Here is a 27,843-nt window from a genome sequence, read left to right as displayed (position 1 = left end):
ACAAAAACAAGAGCTGTAGCACATAGGAATCTGGAGTGAAATGTTTTAAATATAGCATTTAATATCCAAATCAAGGAAAGAACTAAATACCTGTAGTTTAATACAAACCTTAACTTGTAAAACAAGAATAACATAATAAAAGAGGGGTCATTTTTCAGTAAAGGAACTGTTTATCTCAATAAACAATGTGGATCTTCTTTTAACTTATGTCCATGAAATTAACCAATGTTCTCCATTTCCTCTGAAAGACATTTCCAATGCTGTGTGCCCAGTGAATGCCTATAACTAAAGGGCTACTCTCTAGAAGGTCCAAACACTTATGCCCCCAGCAGAGCAGTTGTGTTCTTACCAAGAATTAGTTGTCTGTTCTCCAACCAATTTATGCTAGTTAAAATTATAACTGTAATCATGTAATAATTAAGTATTGAATTAAATGAGAAAATAGAAAAAACGAAGAGTGTCCATGAAAACTGGGTTATGAATTAGAAAGACCTTACCAAAGTTAAACCCCAAAATAACACTGCTGCCAAATGATTAGGAAGAAAAGCAAAAAGATTGGGGGAGAGGGGTCCTAGAAGGATTTCTGCTCCGAGGCTTCAAGGTGTCTAAGCTCAAACCACTTGAAAAAAAAAGGACCTAGAATTTATGGGTGTATCTTGGGCAGCACATATCATGTACAAGCAGAAAGATGTAGAACTCTAACCAGTGGACCCACATGGAAAATAAAAGCTTTAGTCAATAAGATGGTATCAGTAACTTGGTTTACATGCTGACATGTTTATAGTTTCTGTTTTTACCTAAGTTTTAAAAATTATCATGTTTGAGATATGTTAAAGGGAAACAGATGTATAAGGCTCACATCTAAGAGTTTGTCCTGACAGTCAAGAGAGTATACCAAATTCCCTCCAAACACAAACCACAAGGCGTACATTAACTTGTGCGTGTCTAAAGAACAATTTTACTAAGATACTTACATGCCTAGCTCTGCAAAATTATACTCATTGATGAGTTTAAACCAGAGGATTTTTCAAATCATGTCTCAACAATACATGCCAAAAGCCTAGTTCTTTTGACCAAGTAACTTGGTGAGAGGAATTTATCTTAAGAGAATCTACACACATTACAGAATGTTTACAGCAGTTTTGTTTACATAGCAAGAAAAAGAAAACCTACATGTGTAACAACAGAGGATACATATATTCATATCAATAAAATGTTGTGCAGACATAAAAATTATTTACATCCATCTTAAACATGGAAAGGTGTTCAAAATATAGTATTAAGAGGCAAGTTATAAAATTTTAAATAAATAAATATTTGTCCAGTTGGACACGCTGTAAATAAAAATGTTAATGTTGGTTATTTCTGCCAAATGAAGTTATGGGCATGTTGAATGTTTTTATTATTTTTCTTTTTATATGTTAAGTAATAGGGAAACACTCACACACACACAGATCATGTTTTAATCTGTTCATGATGTAAAGAAATTAATGAAAAATTACCCATATTTTGCTGTGTATAACACACACCCATGGCTTTAACATGGGAGCACATTATACACTAGACATTAGTGCTACATGCTACCCACGTATAATGTGCATCCTTATTTTTCCCTCAAAAGTTTGGGCAAAAAAGTGTGCATTATATACAGCAAGATGCTGTATCAACACTGTTGGCATGTCTTAGATATGGTCCTGGTCAGTGAAATAGGGACCTGGACACCAGGATAGAATTTGCTAATCAATCTTCCATGAGACTTATTAAGAGATGGAGTGTATTATCTTCACTCCTTGAATCTATACTGACCTTGTAATTTGCTTTAACCAATAGAATACAGCAGAAGTGATGATGAAATATTTCTAATTGTAGGCTTAGGGTCCTTGTAGCTTTCACTAGTTCTCTTTTGCTGACCTGAGGGTCCTGTGAGAAGAAATCTGAGCTGGACTCCTTGTGGATGAGGAGCCACATGGAAAGATGAGCCCAGCCAACAGCCAGCACCAACTGTCAGATATGTGAGCAAAGCTATCTTAAATCTTCTATCTCCAAGTTAACCTGCCAGAAGATCGCTACTACAGGTAACCTCAGGCAAAATCAACAGAAGAAACATCCAGGTTCAGTACAAATTACTGACTTAAAGAAAATCATGGGCAAAGTAAATGGTGGTTGTTTTAACCCATTGTTTTGTGATTTATTATGCAGCAACAGATGACTGATTTATCCATCATTGATACATATACTTATTTTGATGTAGGTACTATTCTTATAGGCTAATTCACCCCTAAGACAAAAGTGATATTATATTATAGATATATCAGTCCTACAATTCTGTGGAATCTTTGAAACACATGCAGGGCCTCATGGTTATTTTGGACTTCAAGTCGAACATATAAGGAGAGAGCAGAACACCTGGCATTCAGAACACTTTGCATTCTTTATACAAAAACTCCTGTGTGCATCTGTGGGCCTTTTTCCAAAGCCTAAAGGCCTTGATGTACTTGACTCCACAGTTCCTACCTCCCTCATCCATGGAAGTGAGGATGCTCTTTGCCTCTAAGGTCCTAGAATAGGACCAGATTAGACGCTGAAAAAAGTAAAACCAAAGTTCATCATGACCACCCCCATTTTGACACCACTACCAATAAAAATAATAAAAACCAACATTCACTAAGGGCTTTAACATGAGCTAACAATGGGCTGAGCACAGCAGAGTATGTAAGAATGTCTGGAACCAGAGATATTCTCTGCCATTTCCTGTGTAACCTTGAACAAGTTATTTCATCTTTCTAAACTCAGTGTGCTCATTTGTAAATTGGAGATAACAGTACCTATCTTATTGAATTGTGAGAAATAAGATACAAGTAAAAGATTTAGAACAGAGCCTATCACACAGTAAGTGTTCAATAATTATTAGCTTTCTGTATTACTAATCAGCATTTTACATGTATGAGCTTATTTAATCTAATTCCCACAACATTTTACAGATGAAGAAGTGAGAGGGTAAGAGGTTAAAGAACTTGCTAGTAAGTGACACAACCCAGTTCCAAACCTACATTTTTTTTACTGTAGTAGCTAAACCCTCTAACACCACGTGATATGACTTAAAATAGCCTGGGAGTGTCAAGCCAGGTCCCTCCTGCCAGGCGAATGTTTCACGCCTCCACAGCCTCTGGAGCTGGGGTGGTCACAGAGCCACTTCAGGGTCCGAACTGAAGAGCTACACGGAGGTTTGGCCTCAGAGTTAACACAGCCACCACCATGTGTCAGACACTGCCACTGTGGTTTCCACAACTCTCTTGGCCAGGCGCATGGTAGGTGTTCAAAAGGTGCTGCTTGATATTACTCAGTTACATTCACTGTGTTACTGCTCCATCATGGGCAATAAGCTGGATGTTCCCCGTTTCTCATTAAGATTAAGAAATTATCCAAATACAACACAATATGTGCCCATTTTATGGAAACTTTATTTTTTTGCTATTTTAGAAAACTAGAAGCTTTTTAAGAGATATGTTAACCTTTTATATTTTAAAGATAAAACAATTAACTTCTGTCCGAAGTTTTTCAGCTAATTAGTAAAAGCAACTGGAACCAAGGAGATTTCTTGTTTTTAATTTTTAATTTTTAACTTCTCTACAGGAAGATGGAAGTGAAACTGTGTTTTACCCACAGAATCACTTAGCTAAGTTTAGTTCTACCTATATTCGGTTAGGCGATGTGAAAACAACTACTTTCTCAGATGCCGGAAATGGTTAAGTAACCTCAGAGAAGTCATTTGTTCTTGCACCATGGCAGACAATTTTTTTTCAACGAATATTTTTCAGATAATAGAACATCCTAGCATTGTCCAAGTGTTCATCAATTAAAATAGCAAATCTATAGGATGTTACAAGTTATTACTCTATTTTAGATAGCCCTTTTCCTTTAAAAAGGGCAAAGAGAGCTTTAATATGTTATTTAAAAATGAGTTTTTACATTTTATAATAAAATGAATTCTCAAGACTTCAAGACCAAACCAGAAGAATAGATGTCATTGCAGGGAACAAACAAACTGACAGTTCAAGACCAAGCAACATGGTTCCATCTTGATCTCAAACAAAGCAGAGAGCAGATATGATTGAAAAAATTATATTTTAAGAGAAATTTCTCATGTTGTGCTATAGCTGATTTTTTGAGAAAAATATATGCTGTCTCCTTTTTTCTTCTGTAGTAAGCACTTACCTGCCTCCCAATACAGTAAAATATAACATTTGGGATGAGAGAATCTGTATAATTATTAATATTAGAGTTTCCTGGCTAAGTGATAAAACTTTATTTACTAATTTTTAAAATGTTTTTGATGCAAATATTTCTAACACATTTCATTACTATCTTCTTACAAAGAACAGTTTCAACATTTGGTCATCATTGGCAAAAAAAAATAACTACACTGCCACATGTTTGGACATAGAGCTCAGTCTTAGCTGACAGAGTAAAATGACACTCTATACCCCAGAATTTAACCAAATTTGCTCAAAAAGTTTCAATTAGCAATGTAAAGTTTACGGCAAATCATATTGCATGAGATTTTTAAGGTTTAGTTTAGATTTATTCACTGAGCCACTGTTTCACTGAAAACCCTGCAGCTGTTTATGCCAGCTTTTTATCAGGGGGTTTGTAAGTTCAGCTGATGGTCAATTTTAATTATGATTCACAATATCACATTTCTTAAAGATAAACAGAAGTTATTCAATTTGAATAAAAGAGAGAAAGGAAAGATTGAGAAAAAAGGAACAGTGCCTCAACATCAATACCAGGGAGAAAAGAAATACCGAGGGGAAAAAAGGAGCAGTGCCTCAACACCAACAAGTTAATTGATATCAAAAAGACTAACATGCATGTAAGCAAATATTGGGGCAGAAAAATCATCCAGAAAAAAACTATGGTCTAAAACTCTACAAATATAGTGAAAAATACAAATTTACAGTTCAATGAACCTAACAGAAGAATAAGCCCAGCCCTGGCTGGTGTGGCTCAGTGGAATGAGTGCCTGCGGACTGAAATGTTGCCAGTTCAGTTCCCGCTTAAGGAACAAGTCTGGGTTATGGGCCAGGCCCCCAGTTGGGGGCATGCAAGAGGCCCCTGATCAGATGTTTCTCCTTTCTACTCTCTATAAAAATAAATAAATAAAATATTTTTAAAAAAGAATAAGCTCAAAGAAAACCAAACCAAGACACAAATAAACTACTAAAAAAAAAGTAAAGAAAAACTCTGAAACCAGCTAGAAAAAAATATACATTATATAGAGGGTAATAACAATTAAAAGTACCATGCATTTCTTAACAGAAAACTGGAAGCTAGAACTTCATAGAGCAACATCTTTAGTATTTTAATAAATGTGTGTGTGTGTGTGTGTGTGTGTGTGTGTGTCTTATTATATATGTTTGTACAATACATACAGGGTGGGGCAAAAGTAGATTTACAGTTGTGAGTGCATGAAACAGTTTATTCTTGTATTAAGATTTATTCACTATTGTATTATTTTCTATATGAACAACTGTAAGCCTACTTTTGTCTCACCCTATATAATACATATGTTATATATCACACAAATATATTTATATCTTTGGTAAAAGTAAATGCAGAATACTTAAAGAACTCCTACAACTCTGTATATGGGCAAAAGATCTGAACAGCCAACTCATGAAACAAGATGAACTAATGACCAAAAAAACAAAACAAAACATGAAAAGATGCTCAACATCAGTATTCTTCAAGGGAAATGCAAATTAAAACCACATTGAGATACTATGAACCCACTAGACTGGCTAAAATTTAAAAAAATTAATTTTTAATTTTTAAATTAAAAAGATTAATTTTAAGAGATTAATCTTTTTCTGAAAAAGATTAATCATACCAAGTGTTGGCAAGGATATGGAGAAGCACTAGCATAATACTGCTGATGGAAACGTGAAATAACCAGTTTGGAAAACTTGGCAGTTTCTTAAAGTTAAAAACTACAGATACCAGATGACCCAACCAATCAACTCCTAGGTATTTAACCAAGACAAACAAAAATTAATGTCTACATAAAGACATATTTGAATGTTCACAACAGCTTTATTTATAATAACCAAAAACAAATATCTATTAAAAGGTATTAACAAGTTATGTTATATCTATATAATAGAATATTATTCAGCAATTTTAAAAGAAACTAAATATTGATATCTACAGAAAAATCTCAAAATTATTACACTGATTGAAAAAAAAGGCCAAAAAAGATAGTATATGATTCTATTTATATAAAATCTATTAATTCTATTTATATAAAATTCTAGGGAACGTAAACTAATCTATAGTGACAGAAAACAGGACAGTTGTTGCCTTGAAATGGGGATGGAGGGAGGGATGACATGTAGATTTTGTTTGCTTTGACTTTAAGTTTAGAAAATGGAAAACTAAGAACCAGGAAAATACAACACCTAGGTACTCTGATTTTAATTATACCAAGGCCAATTTGCAAGCCTTATTCATTTGAACAATTACTGCATGTCACATGCCAGGCTCCAGGCCTTTGTTCCACAATTGCTTTTTGTTACCTCACACAAAGGAACCATAAATGGTCTTCTGTTCCAAAGTGTTCCTGACACTTACTGTGAACAACAGAGTGAAGAACTAATTCTGTTAGTATTTCAAGGTACTTTAAATGTGTGGATTAGGATGGTTGGGTATATGACCTACTTTTACAGTACATTAATTTAGTTAACTGAACTTAGAACTGACCTACATCACTATATAAGTTTAAGGTATAAAGCATATGGCTTGATTTACATAGAGTATTGTGAAATGATTACCACGATACATTTAGTTAACAGCCATCATCTCATATATAGATAGATGCAATAAAACATTGCTCCTTGTGATGAGAACTCTTAGGATCTGCTCCATAACTTCACTATATATCATACAGCAGTGTTAACTAAGGTCATCATGTGTACATTACATCACTAGTACTAATTTATCCTGCAACTGGAAGTTTCTACCTCTCGACCATCTTGTCCCTCTCCCCCACACTCTGCCTCTGGTAACCACAAATCTGTCCTCATTTTCTATGTGTTTGGTGTGTTTATTGATTTTTAGTGTTTGGGGTTTTTTGTTTTGTTTTTTTAGATTCCACATATAAGACAAATAGAATACTTGTCTTTCTCTGACTTATTTCACTTAGCATAAATCCTCCAAGGTCCATCCATGTTGTAACAAATTGTAGGATTTCTTCTTTTTTTAAAGTCCTCACCCAAGGGTATTTTTATTGATTTTAGAGAGGAAGGGAGCAGAGGGGGGGAGGGAGAGAGAGAGAAACATCAATGTGAGAGAGAAACATTGATCAGTTGCCTCCAGTATGTGCCCTCATCATGGATTAAACCCACAACCTAGGTATGTACCCTGACTGGGGACTGAACCAGCATCCTTTTGGTATGAAGGATGACAGTCCAACCAATGGAGCCACCTAGCCAGAGCAAGGATTTCCTTGTTTTTTGGTTTTTTTTAAGGCTGAGTAATATTCCATTGCACATATGTACCACAACTTCTTTATCCATTCCATTGATGGGCACTTAGGTTGTTTCCATGTCTTGGCTGTTATAAATAATGCTGCTATGAACATGAGGGTGCAGATATCTTTTCAAGGGGAAAAACAGTTTTACGTAGATCAATGTTAGTCATTAGTGGACCCAAATACCACAAGAAGAAAAAGAGGGTTTGTTCTAGTTTTTTTAAAGGGAGACATGGGACAAAGGGTTTTAATTCATTCTGGACTTCACAGATCAGGACAAGTAGTAAAAAAAAGTATTGACTTAAACCATGCAGGCCTTTAATTCATTAAAATTAAAGTAAGTCTAAGAAACCACTAAAGGGCTAAGAAGTTAAATGATGTGTTCATATTATGTATATGTTGGACGGAGGGGGTTTGGGAAAGAGGGGCAGCGGGTTGAAAACTCTGAGGTTTAAACACAAAACAAATAAAATCCAACTCTCATTTTTAAGATAATTAAAGCGTATTCTAAAATTGTGTGTCCACTCTAGTTTAGAACTGTCCAGGGCTGAAATAAATAACTGTAGAATCCTCAAATAACAAGGCACCTGATACATGGTTTGTCAGATATGCCTGGCTAGAACATTTCCTTCTCCTGTGACCTAGATCTATCTTAAGAAACCTGCTGCCTAATTTCCACAGTTCCATTTTCTACTTCCTGTGGACTCCTAAGGTATTCCTCTCCAATCCCTGTAAAAGGCAGATTAAATGTTTAAAGTAATAGTTATGAAGATGTGGAATGTACCCTGAGAATCTCTAATGCTCCTTCAGCCAGTCTTCAAGGTTAAAACTATTTTCTTAATAAGAGGTTATTTACCATTTTCATTTACATTTTACAATGTAAAATAATGCCTTTCAATAATTGTTTTGTTTGGAAAAAGGTTATTTTTCACTAAAGTATTATTTGACATGTAAAAGGTTATTCAAGTGTAGAAGTTTCAGGATATTGTTTGAAAAAGCATATAAATACATAAGGTAAGAAAAATAAATATAGATCTGAATCACTCTCTAGTTGGGCAGGAAGGAAACTGGGTGTAGGAAAAAAAATTACTGAACTTAAATTAACCATATACACTCTTTTGAGCATTCTCAGAAAGGAATGTGGACTCCAATGATTTGTTTCTATGAAAAATACACATCTTCTTTACTGTAAGGTAACCAAATCATCCAAATCGAAGACTGCCTGTTATGGACTGAACTGAGTGCCCCGCCCCCACCAAAAAAAAATTCATGTCTAAGCACTAGCCCCCAGTGTGACTATTTGGACATGGGGCCTTTAAGGACATAAATACAGTTAAATGAGGTCATAAGGGTAAGTCTGATAGGACTGATGTTCTTACAAGAGGCATCTGAGACACCACAGCTCTCTCTGCAAGCATGGCAGAAAGGCATGTGAGGTCATATCAAGAAGGTGGCCATCTGCAAGCCAGGAAGAGAGCTCTCACAGGAAACCAACCATGCCTCGCACCTTGATCTTGAATGCTTAACCTCCAGACCAAAAATGTAAGGAAATAAAATTACTGTTGTTCAAACCACTCAACCGGGTCAGTCCATGGTATTATGTTATGGAAGCCTGAGCTTACTAATACACTACCTATATTGTTTTCATATAGGTACTCCATAAATATACTGAGTAAAAGGGGGAAAATGGAGGGTTTTTTTAAAAGAAAGATGATGTTAAATTAATGTCTTCACAGTTCAAAACCATAATTTATGCTATGTGGCCACTAAAGAATTGTATTGGTTTTGTTCTTCTCCAAATGTCATTTAATTTTTATCCTTTGATTAACATTAGGACAAAAACATCTACATTGCTTCATCCTGGTTAGTTTCACACTTTCACATTCCTGCTCATACCATTAGTATTCTGTTTTATCAACTCATACCATTAGTATTGTTTTATAAACTAATAGAGAATCTTGCCTCTCAATGACTTTGCCTACTTGACAGCAATGATGTAGCCTCACTTCCTGTACTCTTCCCATAAGGCCACATGAATGCTTATATATGACCAACTCATGCCTTCTTATCAATTCTCGGATATAAAAAATTACTTTTTAAAAGTTGAATCTAATTGGTTTGAGAACTGTTTTGTGTCTTCTTAATGAAGAGCAAAAGTACCCCATACCAGGTCAGCCAGAAGCCCTATAGTACTGCTGGAAGAGAAATTGATTTAACTGCACCACTTTGGTCTCAAAGGCACAGCGACTCTCTAGCAATGAAGGAAGGAGGAAAATGTTAGGTCATTCTTTAATTTTGATTTTGAAAACACTTCTGAGTAAGAGACTGCTTCCCCTTACCCGTCATCTTTTTTCCCTCATACACTGAGACCATGTCTTATGCGCACTATCTTTCTTATACTAAGCACTTGCTGTGTCTGAAACACAACAAGCACTCAAAAGACATTTCAGTGAAAAGGGAAGATGAATGAACACTCATAAAAATATTCCCCCCAAAAAAGTGATTTGGAATTACTCTTTTTGCTATAGAGAAATTTATAGAAAAAAGAAAAAAACACTGAAATTCAACTTTACTTAGGAAAAAAAGAAAAATCTCTAAATTAAGAGAAAACAAACAAAATAATAGTTATTTAAATGTTTCTGAGCTATGTGAATTAACGTTAGTTTCAGATAGCATTTATTGAATATCTAATACACATGGAACACTATGTTAGGTGGCAACTCTAACAGCAACCAAATACCAGAGAGCTGTGCTTTTATTTGTCGTGTGTAATTGATGGTCTCTGGCTGAACAAGCGTGTACATTCTTTATATAAAACTCAAAATGTGGTGTTAACCATTTAGAAAATGGAGTCCTAAAAAGTGGTACCTGTACTTTTGTAATGTATCATTAATGCTTCTTTGAGCATCTCTGGGCAGAAAAGTGGACTCCAATAATTTACTCCTATGGAAAAACACTCTTTTCTCAACCCTAAGTCTTCCTAGGAGTAATTCTGGCCCAAGATGAGAAATGCTTCTACTTTGTTCCCATGCAGTCCTTCCATACAGACAGTTCATCTTGCCATTTGGTCAAAATCACTATATGATATGTTTCAAAAGTTGAAAATATTATCTCTGTAGGGAAAAAAGTTCTGGAGACTCCTGGCAGGGTAGAGGTAAGGAGCTAAATTGCCATGATTCATAACAGATTCTCAGAGCCAAAAGCTGCTGCCAAGTTACAATCCTTCTGTAAAAATAATAATAATAAATAAGGCTGTCATGCTCACTAGCAGACATACAAATTCACTAGTAAAAGTAGCTCCTTATTACACTTCCTGTGAGGAAACATAGCAAAATAGGTATAAACTTAAACACAGACATGTTTGTTTGCATTCCTGATGCCTATGAAATACAGGCCTTGTTAACAGTTAATGAAGTACCCTTATTCTATATCTTCATGTTAACACTACCTCTTTTGGTCTTAAATTCCTAACTACTTCAACCCCAACTAACAGACAAAATATATTTAATACCTAATCTAAGACTGGAACAAGTTCTACTTGTATGAATGAGGTGTTGCATATTACATTTGCTTAAAGGAACCAGAAAAACACATCTAAGCCAGAATCAAATTGAATGTAGAAATGAATAGCTCCTCTATTCTACTCTTACACAACACTTCCCTGAAAGTGTTACAAATACTTGATCATTGTTAATAAATATGAAATGAAAAGAATCCTCCTATACTGGCCTGAAGCTTTCAGTAGACAAGATGTAGGAAACACCATTTGTTTTCTAATTTTGAAAATCTCACTATGGCTGCAGTATGTCAAACTACCATGAATCTTAGACCTCAGCTAAAAACAATAAAAGTTTGAGTTTCTGTGCATATTTTTTTCAGTCTTTTAACTAAACATATTAGAACATCTTGCTATTATCTTTAAATAAGAAGCACAGTCCTAGTAGTAAGGAGCCAGGATTTGAATGTAACCATCTGAATCACTCTTTTATATTATGCTACGCTACGTAGCAGTCATAAAAATAAGATAGATCGATACATCTATCATCATCATGGATAGATCTCCAAAACAAAAAAAAACTAAAAGTACAAAACCAAGTGTATCTAAGGAAAGTGGTATAGTATGGGACCTGTGCTTCTTAGAGAAGCCTGACAGTTTTTAAGAGAATGTACTATTTTGTGTGTTCATATACCTTTTTTAAAACTTAATTCTGCTGGACTATAAGCTCCTCAAAAACAGAGGCCATGTTGCATTCATATTTGTACTACAGCTTTAAGAACAAAGCTTGGCACAAGTTACATACAATTAATGTACATTTTAACATATTTATTTGAGGGGATATCTTTTTAAAAATATATTATATCTTTAAAAAGAGGTAAGTATGGACATGTCAAAAATAAATTTTATAAATACCTGTTAATTGAAGCAGTTTAAAATGGTATGCAAGAAAAATTTGTACTAAAATATTCACTCTATGCTTTTCTCTGACCCCAACTGACTTTCCAAGAAGACATGGAAAACTAATTTTGGTTTGTTCTATGTTTAGTCTTGGTGAACAAAATAAGAAATTAAGAAAAACTATTAGCATGATTTAAAAAGGAAGAAATTCAACACACAAAAAAAAGGGGGAATAAAGAAAAAAATCGTAAGTAGATTTAAACCCCGCTATTATCTAGTTTCAATAAAATAGCATCAAGCTCAAAGTATTCCTTTCCTAAAAACATTTTTGTATAATATCTTCTAATAAATAAATATATATACATATACATATATATATTTCTGTAATTATTTTCTCTGGTTGTTATCTACAATGGACTTAATATAGAGCCAAAAGAAAAATAAAATTTACAATAATATGCAAAGCTCTAGTAAAAACCCTTTATTTCTTCTGAACAACCAGTATTCAAAAACACCGTAGATCCTACAGGAAAAACACTCTAGTTAAATTTCTGGCTAGGGGACACCTAAAAAGCATCAAGTTAACAAGAGGAACATAATATTTCAAGGACTAAAGAATACAGACAAACAGTATTCCTTAACCTATTAATATTATGATATTAATCAGATATGCCTTTTTTTTTGCCATTTAAAAGTTAGCCAACACCCTCATAAGGGGAAATAAAGTTATTTGAGCTTAATTTTCAATTTCCTTTTCCTTTCCTAGGCTAAATTAATTACCCTAATGTTCATATTTACATCAAACTTTTTCACAATTTTTTTTTAGTTTAAAGATTTTATTTGTTTATTTATTTTTAGAGAGAGGGGAAGGGAGGGAGAAAGAGAAGGAGAGAAACATCAATGTGTGGTTGCTTCTCGTGTGTCCCCCACCACTGGACACCTGGCCTGCAACCCAGGCATGTGCCCTGCCTGGGTGAGCCAGTGATCCTTTGGTTTGCAGTCCACACTCAATCCACTGAGCTACACCAGCCAGAGCTCACAATATATATATATTTTTAATCATTCTTCATAACATAGGTTCCACAATCCGAGATGATCCTCATGGTATCTCTTAGAGTCAGCTATAAAAAGCAATGGAAATTGTCAATAATGCCTAACATTTATGCCCCTTAATCTCTCAAGCAAATCTACAAAGTGGCAAATATCTTTTAAAGATATAAAGTTAAAAAGTTTATTCTTAATTCCATCAACTACCTGAATATAATTTCAAAATAATCTTAATCTACCATAATCCCTTATTTAAAATGAAAAATGGCATTAGGCATAATGAATACCTGTAAGTGATTTAATAGAGAATGAATATCATTGAATGAGATCTGCAAAAGAAATGTATTAAGAACCCTTCAATGTACATAGAATACTTATGAGTTAGAAAGTACTTCAATCAGTAAATATATTTGCTAGACTTGATCTCAGAGAGATTTGAACAAAACATTATTCTGCTGATAATTCTCTGAAATACTTTTCCATCTGATTTATCAGACTGATAAAACACAAGTAAATGATAGTCTTAAATCTATAGCAAAAAGTTTGCCATCACCTTAAAACTTAATGAGAGGGTCAGTTTATCATCAACCCACTTTTTAAAAAATAGTGATGATATCCAAAACTCTGGATTGTAACCACATTTTTTTCTACCAGTCATCACAGTCATTTGATTATGTGCCAAGAAAAGTTTCTATGCATGAATTCTTCAAGTCTTTATTTCTGTGGTATTTCCCAAATTGGCAATTAATTAAAATAGAACTATATAGCCAACTGCAATGGACAACTGAACTCCAACAAAGGTAACTTATTTGTATCTAACGCAACATACCCTATTTCTTATCTAACCTCCATTCATATTACACCCTCTTTTCTACATTCAATTATTTTTCTGTGTGCTTCCTCCAACTGGAAGCTTACCAAGCCTCACAAGCCTGGATTGATGCAGATGGAAGTGAGGCTGCTGTTTTAAAGAGCAATACATTCCTTATTCCCACTAACACCCAAATACTCTATGCTTAGTCTGAGTTGTTTTCTTAATCTAGTCACCCTATCCAGATGCTGGAAGGACATGTCAATGGTCCAAAGGGTTGGTTAGGTACTTAGCATTTAGTTCTAAAAGCAGAAAAACTACTGCTGATACTTATAGGGGGAACTACCTCAAACTCATGGACTTGATCTTGATAAATCAGGCACACTAGTTCCTCTCACTATGCCCCAAGGGCCACAGCAGCCTCCCTTACTTAACCATTGAGGCCCTTTCAACAGTTATGAAACAAGAAGAAACTAGACAAGGATTACACTACTTTCTGATTTCAAATCACATGACCAAAAGCAACTTAAAGATATTTTAAACATTTACTTACTCTACTCAATTACTCCCAAACTTCCATGCATTCTTCCTCTAAAGAAAAACTTGGGATAATGTAATGCTGTTGAGGTGATAAATATTCTAACAACTATTTTAAATCTTACAAGTTTCAAATGTGAGAAATACTATGAACCAAAGCCCCCTCGCCCACCAGAAAGTTCCTCTGTGACACATGGGGTAGTTAGTTGTCTGGGAAACATTACCACACCGTTCAGGTCATCATCGCCGTGGGCTCAGGAAGGAAAGGAGCACAACCAACCCACAGAGATACCTGTTCTCCCACTGCACTTCCCATTCTCCTGTTCTCCCAGATTATGAAGCTCTCCCCACAGAAACATCAGGACGCCTTTTACTCCCTTCATCCCAGATCATTGGCTTGACCTCCCCCAAAAGTACAGGGGGATTGCAGAAGACTGGACTGCCCAGCCCCCCAACCTACAGAAATTCAGACAATTGGCTTGAGTTTTGTTTTGGTGACTGCATTCTTAAAATACATGGGAGGGATGCCCAGGAAGACCTTCATTAAAGAAAACACTCTTAAAAGGAAAAGAACTTCAAAGGATCTTCTGCAGTTGAACTTGATTTTCCATTGTTTTTCAACTCCTTTGGAAGCCTGAATTTTCTTTATTTGGCAAAAGAACTGGTTTCCTTCTAGTTTAGATGCTAATCTTGGAGTTAAAAAAATTATTTGGCTCATTATTCAACCATAAGCATCAGTAGAAAAGTGAAGTAAAACCAGGAAATAAAGAACAGTCACTACTACCAGGATGGTACCACAAGGTCGATGGCTCTACAGTCCTCTTTGTCTGTTTTTTCTTGAAATTTAAAACTTTCATGAAAGTGAACAGTCCTAACATACAAGTAATTGAATTTTTGACTGTGCAAGAAAGAAGTACATTGTATGATTAAACTCATGGCAAATGTGTTCTGTCTCCTTCCAGGGCCTCCAAATGCCAATCTCAACTCATTCATTCCCCTCATCCCTCAATTTATTTTGTCCCACCAGATCCACCTACCTCCCCCTTCCAACTCTGATTCTGTCTTTCAATCTCATATAACAATGTCTCATTCTCCAAACTAGGCTCCTTTCTGAACCAGACTTGCAAGGCTCAAGGCATGACTATTTTGAAAATCTCTGCCTATCAGCTTCCTCCTTTACCTAAAATCTCTACATTTCTTTCATCTTCATCATTAGTCCTACTAAGTCCCAATTTTTCCTAAAAATCTTTTGAGTCCATATCCTACAGGACCTCCCAGGATAATTGCAAACAGATTAGAATAATGAATCAGGTTACAGAGGAACCCTGATCCCTCTTGCACTGACATAGGAACTCTTACTGTCACAATAACTGCAGAGGAACACTAGGGCAATGATCAGCCTTCTCTAAAAAAGCCCCTAGATACACAGGAACTGTACTATCACAAGGGCTTCAAGATTTCCAATCCTTGTTTCCTGTGAACTCTCAGAAAAGGTACATGTCTATTGATTCAAATTTTTAAAAAAGAAAAAAACTTTCTCGTGTTGCTTCACTAGCGTTATGGAAAGGCTTGGTAGTATTTGCGTCACCTCCAACCACCTACAGTTTTCAAGAGGTTAGGTAACAAATTTACAGAACTTGTCTGCACTATCCTCCTCACCTCAACTTCCAGGAAGCAGGGGTCTAACCTAGCTCCATCCCAACTTCTGAGATTTCCTAACACTTTCATAAAGAGGGTAAAAATGTTGTTGTTTCCTAACAGGAATATTTACAGTAGAAATGTGAACTTTTTGGTGACAGATGTTATATGAATAGGTTATAAAGACAACCCTGTACATTTATTTCATAATTAGAAAACTGTCTTAAACTGTTATTACTTTTTCACTTCTATATATCAGCATGGGAACAAAGCTAGATTCTTGCATTTCATTTCTGTCACTGAGATTAGCATTATCGGATGACAGGTTTGTGGGATTTGTATAACTGTGCTTAGCAGAAAATCTACTTTGTAATAGGCATTCAAAAAATGGTATCTGACTGAATTGCTGAAGAGGAAATCACCTCTTGCTTATTTTTATATGATAATTTCCTCATAACCAATCTTTCTGGTTATATATCTTTCAGGCTGAGCTCTCAAGGATCATCTACAGATAAATGATAATCACTGGTTTCAATTGCATCTAAACTATGTTGTTTATCTTGTTTCAAGACACTCTTTTCTAGAGGTTGTGTAAAGCAAAGAAATTTTCAAACACTGCTTCCCAGTTAAAAACTTAATTGGTTTATAGTTATTGCCTCAACCTTAGATTACTAAGTGTTAACACTCAATTCCTATATAGTTCCTACTCCCCTTAACTAAAATAAAAACAAAACAGCTGGATTAAAAACAGAGTTTAACTTACATTCTATCAGAGAGAAAAACTCCTATCTTCCATTTCTTAAGGGTTTTCTCTCATTGTAGTAATTTATCATAGAACAAAGGATGTAAAACATATAAACAAAATGTGGTAAGCTCACATTTTTGATAGATGATGATAAATTTTTTTTAAATGTATGCTATAGGACAATTATTATTTTATAACATAAAAAGATGAAATCACAATTTCATACTGCCTTAAACCATGAATATCTAGTTTGTTGTCCAGATTCTCATTATGGAAGTTGGGAATACTTTCAATTGGATTGCATTTGAAAACAAAAACAAAAATAATTTTGTAAGACAGGAAAGTCCTCCTGTTTGATTATGCACTAGGTTGTAGTGCTAAAGAAATTTCTGGGGGCTTTGATCATATGAAAAAAAATGACTAACTGTTTAAATTATGTTTTCGGATTTGGGACTTCAAATGTCAATGCTTTTTTACCCTCTAGATTCCCTTTAGGCCTACAAAGCACAGGGGGAAAATACACATACACACACATTCAACACAGCACATAAGGATAAAAAGTCCTTCTCTGTCAATATGCCTCCAAATCCTAAATCTGCTACCTTCTGGTGAATAATTCTAACATCCTCAAAATGAAGTCACATATTCCTAGGCCCAACAATCTCAGACCTCCTCAATCAGATTCTGAGGGTGAGCTCTGGTGTTTATATTCCTTAACAAAAATTTAAAATACTCTGAAATATCCAAACCCTGAATGCACGAGGGAGGACAAATAAAGCTTGACAGTCATCAAATAATAACTTGCCCTAATCTACAACAGTACATCTATCTAAAGGTCTAGAGAGTTGCCACCGCTTTTTGTGTTTGTTTTTTGATAATATATAAATACTACTTTCTATTAATTTCACCTCTCTCTACCTGCCTAGCAGGACATAATAGTTACTGTTAAAACTCTTGAGTACTGGTCTAGCACATCTAACCCCCATCCCCACCCCCTCAAAAAAAAAAAAAACTCACCAAAGATCCAAAACTAGTATAGATATATACAATCTTCAGCATAATAGCAGTCCCTCCCCAGGGCAAAAACAAAAGTATCTCCTGAGCCAAACAGGAATTCCTGGCACTAAGGACCCTGATTATAAGCCTTTTCTGGAAATGTGTACATTAAATGGGTTATAGAGGTGTTATCTGGACAGGTTAACATAGGGTGTTCACATTATCAGCGGGCAAAGAGCAGGGTGCAAGGAAAAAGAACCTTGGCAGCAGCAAGTTTTAATAAAGTACAGAAAGCCCTACTGGAATAGATGAGTACTAAAAGCCAAAATGACAAAATAGAAACTAAATTTGCCTTCTTTACAAATTTATAGGGCACAGGGTAAAACCATTGACAAGATTTTAACTGAAAGATATGTGGTCCTGAATCTAAAACTGCCTTTGTTAAGCTCTCACAACTCTTTCCATATACAGGATACATGAGAAAGTGTAAGCACTGAAGATTTCACTAAAAGAGCATGAATTTGAAACAAAAGCCAATACCAAGCTTGACAATTCCTGCAATCATAAATTCTATGGATAATGAAATACTCTGCACCAGAACACCCAGACCTATAGAAGAATTAAATGTACGTATACTTTGTACTCAAAAGGATTAAGTACAATGATGCCCTATTTGAAAACACTCGAGAATTCTACAGTTATCCTTCAAAATTTCTGAAATTAAAAACAAAAACCAAAAAACAGTCCACCTTGAAAAGTACCTCAAATTGCTAGGAGCTCATTTCTTGTGACTTCAAACATTGTAGCTTCTATTCTCCTTGGTAAAGGATTTACATTAACTAAAATGATGCATTGCCAAACTATCTCTAGCACGCAGTGAAAATCTGGAAGACAGGAAAGGATTATAAATCCAATTTCCTACATGAAAGTTGAAGGTTTGCTTCTTTTTTGTTCTCATCTGTAGGACTTTTCTACTGCCTTCCCAAATGTAGTAATTTGTAAACATTCATATCTAGGGGAACATGTTCTAAGAGAGAAGAAAAGGCTCCAATTTTAAGACTTGAGAACGTACTTTCATTCTGTAGGCACCGGTTCACAAAATCAGCTAGCCAGGCTCTTGACCAAATGGATGACTTGGCCTTGCTGTGGAAACTTTTTTTTAATTTAAAAGAAATTTCATATTTAACATCCTAGAAAGATGGACGCTCCAAGCATTCTACTTAGAACAAAGAAAAAGCCTTCAAAGAGTCATATGAAAGGATTTAACGATCTGTATTAAACATATATTACACTAAAGTACTAGATGGTCTTCGAGGTTCTTTTCTGTCCCACTCTTCCATAATTGTCTTAGTAACTCTACCAGACTCTTCTTAGAGCCTTTGTGATTACAAATAGAACCTGAATGAGAAGATTTGGAATTACAGTTGCCATCATTAAGCCTGATTAAACAGTACAGACAGGAAGATGGCAGTAGAATAAAGCATTCTGAAGTAGAAACAGGAAGAATATAATGAGTAGTTCGCAAGCCCATGAATGAAGCACAACATACAACAAAGTGAGGATGGTGTTTCAGATGTATAGCGGTCAATGTCTCTGTCTCTTGGGTGACCATGACCCACCCAAACAGCGGTAGACTTGTCTTCTATTAACATGACAAACTACCTGAAGTAACCGACCGCGAGCAGGAAAGCACGTCAACTAGAAAATGAATTCTCTATTTAAGTATGAATTATCCCTTGATGGCTTTCCTACTTTCTATCCCAAAACAGAATCCATATAACCAACGCCGCAAAAATGGTTAGGCATCTCACCCTTATACTGTAACTCTGGCACTTCTGTTCCAAACAAAAGCCACCGTTTTAATTAGGGCGGGATTTATTCTCTGCATTCAGTACCGGGCTGAGACTGTTGTAGGATATCCCGCAGGCTCTGACTCGACTCTGACTCTCCGCTCAAGTCGCATTGTGATATCACCGTGACGGACCCTCCATATCTAATGAGCCTTCCACCGAAAACTATGTTATCGGAGCCGAGGAAAGGAAGCTTGAACGCCCTGCGCAGCGCCTCAGCGACAGACGTGAGAGTGGCGATGGGGGCAAGCACCTCCTCGGGCTGAGCAGGGGGGAGGCAAGCCTTTCTCCCCAAGTTTCCCTTCTTTCCCCTAAATGAACCCGCAAGCTCCCTAACCCAACCCGTCCCCTTAGGAAAAGTCACGCCTGCAACTCGCTGAAGGACAGGGGGACAGCTCCCAGCGCAGCACCGAAGTTAGCTGGGCAGAGGCCGTGACGCACACCACCTTATTCGGGGCAAAACCTGCTGCCAACTTTCCCACTTCCCCCCCTCTGGGTACAGCAGCCCAAACTTTGCCGTTTGCCCACCTGGCCACGGAGCGGAGAATCGGATCCAGCCGCACCCGAAGCCTCCCATCCCCACCCTGGAAGACGGCTGTCATGACCTTCACGCCAGCCCCCCGGCCCAGCATTGGGCTCTGCCGGACCCCTGCCCTGGAGCCTCCCAGCTGCCTCCCCCAGTCCCATCTCCCCACCCCCAAACCCTCTCAGAAAACCCTCGGTGGGAACAACTGTATCCCGACCCCTCGGGTTACGACTGCCCACAGTCCTCTGGGATCCAGAGAGCTCCGTCCCGGGCCCTCTGGCTGCCCACTCACCACTGGTGAAGGGCTCCATTTTCCCCCCGCCACTGCTCCTTGCAGCCGGAGCGCCCCAGCTTGCTACGCGGAGGGCTGAAGCGGCCCTGCAGACTGAGCATGCCCAGCGTGGCCAACGGGAGATGTTAGGGAGGTGCTGCTAGGGACCGCGCCGCTCCGCAGCTCTGTGGCTCCACCGTTCCGGGTTTTCTCGACAGCTGCAGAAAATGTAAGGGTAGAAAGAGGAAAATGTTTCGCAAGGCCAGAAGCCAACTAGGGGAGAGGAAGGGTTGAAGCGGATTGGAGCAGATGGCGGAGCCCATGGGCGGGGTGTAAACAAGCCACACCCCCGTCTGGAAAGCCAGCCTGTCAGTCTCTTCAGGCTCACGGTCAGCAAAGGTGAGGGCCTACTGAGTCCTGACCAGCACGATCCTAGGCACCCAGAACTCAGCACCGCAGTGGAAAAACACAGTCGTTGCTCCGAGAAGCAGACATTCCGGAAGCAGGCAATAAACAAGCGTAGAAGACACGCGAGGCTGAAATAGCTGCTCCACTGAGCATTAAATCGGGGTGATGTGATGGAGAGTCAGTGGGGTGCTAATTCGGGTGATTTGGTGAAGACAGGACTTGCTGAAAGGTGCCACTGTAGCCGAGATCTGGAGGCAGAGCAGGAGCCTGCGGGTGAAGGTTCACTCCCGAACTGGAGAACGGCTTTGGGCGCTCACTTCACCAAGACTCGAAAGAGGTGGCGCTGTGGACAGTCTCCGCTGAGCTGCTGGCCCACAACAGAATGGTCCCAAGTGGGCGTACCCCAAGAGACTGAAGGCCGGCGGAGGCGCCCCAGGGAACCTATCCTCAGGCTGGCAGTTCCGGCGCAGCCTCTACAGGCCGGCGAATCACAAAACCCGGCGCTGGATAAACCAGAGGCCTTGGGCACCACAGAATGTGATCAGAAGACTAGCGGGAGCCAGCCCTAAATCAACACCTGCGGCTCTGAGGGGTGCCACCGCTAGAGTCCTCGGCCTAGGCTGAGAAGCTCCATTAACCAGGCCTGCCACCCCCACCCCAGCCCTGGCGCCTTTGCCTCCAGCCCCTTGCCACCATTGTTTCCGATGTCAAATCTGGGCAGTCCTGGCAAACCAAGGGGATGGAGCAACTAGGGGCCCCGTGAGCCCCGTGGGAGGCTCATCTGGGCTGACTGCCTCATCCCTTGCTCAGTGTGCATACTGCCGCTGCCACTTTCACAGTGAAGGCCGCAGCCCTTCCAGACCGCAGCCTTTGCCTCTCTCCCACTCTCTCTGCTCTGCATCCCTGGCCGCTGCCGCAATTTGGCTTACGCTGTGCCTCATTGTGCCTGCCAACTGTCACAGGCTCCTCAGAGGCTGTCAACAGCGGGGTGCAGGGCGTTGGTTGCAAACAAGCCGGTGAGTGCAAAACAGCCTGGGCAAACAGGGAGCAACAGAGGTGTCGTTTGACCCGCATGGGAATTAGAAATTATATTTAAAAGAAGTAAAACTCAAGTGCAATGTTATACAGTAAATGTCGATTGTGTTAAATTACACACTTCCCACTCCACTTTAAAACCTCCAATGGACAACAATCACGCTTAGAATAAAAAAGAAACTCTACCTAATTCTGGGGACCTCATCTCCTACACGTGATCATGGCTTTGGCCACAAAGGGCTTCTTGGAGATCCTGGAAGTAGCCAAGTTCCATCCAAGCACATTCCTCATGCAAAGCTCTGTTCCTTCTGACTGGTAATGTGCCTGCTGGTTCCTTCTTGTCATTTAGGTCTCAACTCAAATGTCAACTCTAGAGAGCCCTTTCCTGACCACACAATCGAAAATAAGCACAAACATGGACTACTGCTTAATTTTCTTAGAGTACTCATCACTCTCTAAAACAATGTTTTCTTTTGTTGCTTTATTATTATCAAACTCCCTCTCAAGAATGCAAGCTGCATAAAGGCACAGTCATTATCTTTTTCAAGGATTGTCTTCCTAATCCCCAGATAACTGCAATAAATTTTTGAACGAACATGGGAATAGATGCAATAGTATTTAGAGTTCCAGTTAACTTGCAATGTTGAACACCCTTCCAAAGATCATCTGTCTTATTCTATATTAAATGGTGTGCATATGATCAGTTCAGGAAAGGTGTCTGTATCATATACCTCAAAGCTGCTCTTCCCCTCACTGTTAAATAAAAATAATCAGAGCCTTTAGACTGTCCCCTTACCCTCACCCCAGGAAACTTAACCAAAAATAGGAAGTGAACCTCAGCTGGTACATCAGTGTTCAGATATTTTATGCAGGACTGGATTTCGTTAAAAGAACCCTGCACATTGTATTGCTTAGATAAGAGGCTCTTCCCTATATTTTAGGACATGTCAGGTCCCTTTGGAGTTATTTTTGCAACCTAAGTACTTAGGATCAGAGATATTTAAAACTCCACAGCTTGTTAAATCCCCTCACCTCACCTGTAAGTTCGAGTCTATTATGCTTTTAAGTGTGAAACACATTATCTTGTGTTTTGTCTTAAATATTTCATTTCTGCAGAGACTTGTGGTAAAAATGTTTCACCGTGGCACTAATAGATGGGTTATCATGTCTTTCTGAGATTTCTTTGACAAAGAGACAAATAATTTCTTTATTCTCTCTTTGCCAGACTCTTGCCTCCCACCCCCCACCCCCCATTCCTACATGGGGTGAGGTGGGGAGAAGAAGAGAGAGAGAGTCATTAAGAACGATTTAAAGATTTAAAGAATTCTGGTTTTGGATTGGAGATAAAAGTATGCAAACCCAAAGTGTTTCCGTATCCTACCTGCCCTCAAAAGAATAAGGAATTGTGTTTTGTTTTATTCTGGATTTATTTTTTTTAGGGGGAATACCATTATAAAGCCTCAGTGAGGGAACACAATTTCACACATTCACTGCTGAAACCCATGATGTTTCAGTCTTGAACCTCTTTCTAGCCTCCCACACAGAACTTCCTCTTTAGTTTAAGGGCATAAATACTTTAAACTGCCAAGAAGTTGCTACTCATTATCAGAGGAGATAGTGTGACATTATCTGCTATACCCATTACTATTTCAGAATCCTTGCTTTCTACCATTTAACACTTGAAAAGAAAGAAACTGGAAGGCTAAGAATAATGTAACAAATAGCAAAAAGAAAAATGCAAGCTCCCTAACTAACAAATAGCCTTTATTTATAAAGAAGCAACAAACTTGCTAATCAATGAATATAAGAACTTTTTTTTTTTTAAATCAAAGTAAAGCACTTGCATATGGCCTGGATCTTTAATCCAAGCCTCAGTTTAACAGATGAGGAACTGAAATCTGGAAAAGTTAGAAGATTTATTCACAGTCCAGCGGCAGACTGGGGCTGGGACTCAGGTGGCCTCTGTTCTAAACCAGTGCCCTGAAATTTTCTGTTGCTTCCCTGTTTCCACAGGGAAATAAAAATGATCTGTGAAAGGGATATGGCTAACTATGATCTGGGAAGAGAAATATGGCTAACTTCAGGCCACTAGAAAGCTATTCCATTAATGATTTAATTGAAATTCCAACTTAATTTATTGATATTCCATGTCAACTTTAGGTTTAGCAGTATTAAATGTTCTTTCTAATTATTTTGAAATAAGCACTAAATTATACATTAATTCAGTATATACATTTGAAAATATTTGTTCAGGACTCTTAAATAAATGGAGGATGCTGTTTGCTGCCAGGACAAGATGATCATTATGAGGTTTCCAGCTACTCTAGACTCTACTCAGCCATCCCAAGAACGAAAGGAGTCAGCATCTCATTACCCTGGTAACCCTCTTGCAGCATACATGCTCAGCATCAGTGAGTGATGTTTGAAATTATACCAAATTAGGCAATGTTTAAAGCACTAAAAAAACAACAACAATAGAATAATTATCCAACAGAGTTCTTATATAGCTTAGACATTAGTAAAAAAAGACTCAGCCACATAAAGCAAAAGGTTATCAAGAAAGAACACTTCTATATGAGTTCAGCTGCTTTGGAACACAGAAACAAAATGCTAACAAACTACTTTAAATAAGAAGGAAATGTATCATCTCACATAACAAGCCCATAGATAAGGCAGTCTTTAGTCACAGCTCTCTAACCTTACAAAAAACTCACCTTGTTGCTCTGTCCACTCTGTGAGCAATTTTCTGAAAGACTGAGTGCTGTGAGCTCGAACAGGCTGCATCAAGGGAGGAAGAAGGAACTTTTCTCTGATTTGTCTTTCTTAAGAGCAAGGAAACTTTTCTCAGAAATGCCCCATTAGAATTCTCTTTAGGTTTTACTTGCCAAAACTGTACTTTGCTTATTTCTAAGCAAATCACTGGAAATGAAAACAAGTTTACCATGATCAGTTTCTTAGACAAAGCAGTTTAGGAGTGCTGAGTTTAAAATCAGTTCCTGAATTTCACATGGGGTGGCGGGGCAGAAGGAATTAGACAAAATCATGTTTCTTATTCAGAAGGGTAAAAGGGGGTTAAGCAGACAAAATATCAGGTACGCAATCTAAATGTTCACTAAAAGTTATAAACACTCGTATTTTAATAATATTTTGATAATATTTTTAAAGCCTAAGCCACTGTACAAGAAAAGTAAAAATAGAGCCAAATTCAATGCAATTTTTCATATAATTGATCAATATAACTAGGATTACAAGAAAAATGGTATATTATTAAACCTTGAACTTTGACCTGAAAGTAACTACTAAAATGGAAAAATAAATCTTAGGCATTTGCATTAGTTTACTATGGCTGCTGTAAAAAACAATAACAAAAACAAAAAAAAACAATCACAATTTGAGTGGCTTAAGCAACAGAAATTTTTGTCTCATAGTCCTGGAAGCTAGAACTCAAGATCAAGGTGTCAGCAGGGCCTTCCCTCTGAAGGCACCAGGGAAAGATGCATGTTCAGGCATCTCTTGGCTAGATGCTGGGGATTACAACTTCGACATATGAATTTTGTGTAAACACAATTAAACTTGTCACAGCAGCATCTTCTAAAAGAAATAAGGTTGAAGATAAGCATCTAGAAAGATTTGATTTTCATGTATAACATCAAGAAGTGAAAAAACAGCCTACAGAATGACAAGAGATTTATATCTAGAATACTTAAAGAATTCCTACAATTTAATGATTAAAAACAAATAATCCAATTAAAATGGACAAAGGATCAGAATAGACATTTCTGCAAACAAAATATACAAATGGCCAATAAACACATGAAAAGATGTTCAATATCATGAACCATGAGGGAAATGCAAATCAAAACCACAATGACGTACCACTTGACGGTATAGGTAGGCACAGGCATAGGATGGCTAGAATAAAAAAGCTAGAGACTAATAACTGTTGGCAAAGACATAAAGAAATTGGAACCTTTATACACTGCTGGTGGGAATTTAAAATGGTATCACTGTGCTGGAAATAGTCTGGCAGTTCCTCTAAAGGCTAAACGGAGTTGCGGTTAGATCCAGCAATTCCACTCTTAGGTATATACCCAAAGAATTAAAAATTTCTGTCCACACAAAAACTTGTACAATAATGTTCATAGCAGTACTATTTATAATAGCCAAAACAAATGTTCATCAAACAACACAAACATTCATCAAAGAAGCCAGTTACAGAAGACCATATATGGGAGTAGTCCATTTATACGAAATGTCCAGACCAGGCAAATTTACAGAGACAGAAATAGTGGTTGCCTAGAACTGAAGGGATGGAGGGAATGGGAAGTGACTATTAATGGGTACAGGGTTTCTTGTTAAGGTGATGAAAAATATTCTAAAATTGACCACAATTACAGGTGCACAACTCTGAATATATTAAAACCATTGCTTCTGTGACTGGGCAAATTGTTTAATCTCCCTGGGCTTTCTTTTTTCTTTTATAAACTAAAGACAAGCACTCCATCCTTAAGATTATTGTGAGGAAAAGAGGAATGTACACACTAAAAGTCTTTTAAGGAGACTGGCACAAAATAAGCATTAAAAATATATTTGCTATTACTTTTAAATGTGAACTGTAAACTTTAGTACCATGTGGATTACATGTAAAAAAGTTTAGACTCACAAAGTATAATGCAAGAATGAACAAATTTATACAATGCTGACATATTCCAACCTGATTATTTAAAATAATGATGCCCTGAGAAAACCAAGTTTTTGGTGCTGACTAGATGCATGAACCCTGTGTTCAACAGGTCCAGCTAGGCCAGGAAAGGGCAGGGATGCTGGGCCCTGCTTCAGCCATGGGAACCAATCATCGGCCCTCTTCTATAAAAGACAGAAGATATAACAGTTATTTTTAGAAATGATATCTAACTGGAATTTTTGATTGACTTGTTTTTTCTAAGGAGATGTTTATGCTCCTGAAGATACTGATTCAGTTTTTATCTCCTTTTATTTCTTACATCTATGCTGAAATAGAGTCTAAGGTTCATTCCCGTAAATTATGTCCTTCAGGTTCTTATTTGTTTTTTAGCACGAGAAGGTCCTGCAATATTTATGCAGAAAATTACACTTGGCTGTGATTCTTGGCTGATGCTGGGCTGACTCAGATGCTTTTTTCCTCCCTCTGGCTGATAGCTGCCAGCACAGGCTGTCAGTCAGTCAGTAGCATTTGTGATGTGCCTGCGGTGTACAGAGCACCAAAGAGAACAACAACAGCAACAAAAACAGGACTGAAGTTTTGCTTTTAAGGCACTTACAGTACATTGGACCAAAAAGGACAAGCTCATGGGATATACACATAATGCATAATACATGCCACAGAAGCACACAATCATGTACCAGCAGGACCAGCCTGAGGCAAAGTTGCCAAGTAGGCTTATCTCCAAGTTCTCTTAGGTCCCATTTTTTCAATTTTCCTCCCTCATTTCTAGGTGCTGCATCATACAGCCAACAAATATTTGTCAAAGGTCACCTGTATTCAACACCCTAGAATAAGGGGCAGATACTACCCTCCAGATCTTCCTATCCAACCAGTAATTTTGGGGGTAGTGTCCTCACTCCAGAATCCATGCCACACCCCAGCCCTACCCCAATCCTCTCCCCCAGCTTCAGGGTCCTCTCTCTCTCCTTAGGGCCCTTTTCTCAACTAGCTGTGAAGAAATAACTATTAATTTTTTTAAGTCACACTAAAGCATGACAAATGAGTTATAATTTAATATTTTACTTCTTTAGCCCAAAGGAATGATCTGTAATAATGATAGAATAAAAGGCAACTGGATAAGGAAAAATGTATTTGAAACAAAATCTATGAGGCTTTATTATTATTATTGTTTTATATAGAACTTTTTAGATTTGGATTTGCAAGGCCAACAGCTCAAGTGGTATTTCTCCTTGGTCTTCAAGTGATATAGTGGAGCTAACAGTATATTCCCCTTGCCTTAAAACACAAACAGGTAGGATTCACAAAGAAACAATGATCTGAAACTAGGAGAATAATGTGTTTTTCTTATTT

The 27,843-nt window shown here is 37.5% G+C and overlaps 1 protein-coding gene across 1 annotated transcript in view; it reads right to left on the bottom strand.

Annotated features, from left to right (window-relative positions):
• LOC114496094 (leucyl and cystinyl aminopeptidase) overlaps positions 1–20,536 on the bottom strand; it is a 103,306-nt gene extending 82,770 nt beyond the window's left edge. Inside the window, exon 1 of the mRNA XM_028511364.2 lies at positions 20,367–20,536. Coding sequence (XP_028367165.1) covers positions 20,367–20,385 — 19 coding nt within the window. The 5' untranslated portion in view covers positions 20,386–20,536. The remainder of the gene's footprint in view (positions 1–20,366) is intronic.
• Between the last annotated feature and the right edge of the window lie 7,307 nt (positions 20,537–27,843).

Source organism: Phyllostomus discolor, chromosome 3, assembly GCF_004126475.2.
Source record: "Phyllostomus discolor isolate MPI-MPIP mPhyDis1 chromosome 3, mPhyDis1.pri.v3, whole genome shotgun sequence".
NCBI lineage: Eukaryota > Metazoa > Chordata > Mammalia > Chiroptera > Phyllostomidae > Phyllostomus > Phyllostomus discolor.
Note: the sequence above shows the minus strand (reverse complement) of the source record. Positions and strands in the feature narration are given on the sequence as shown.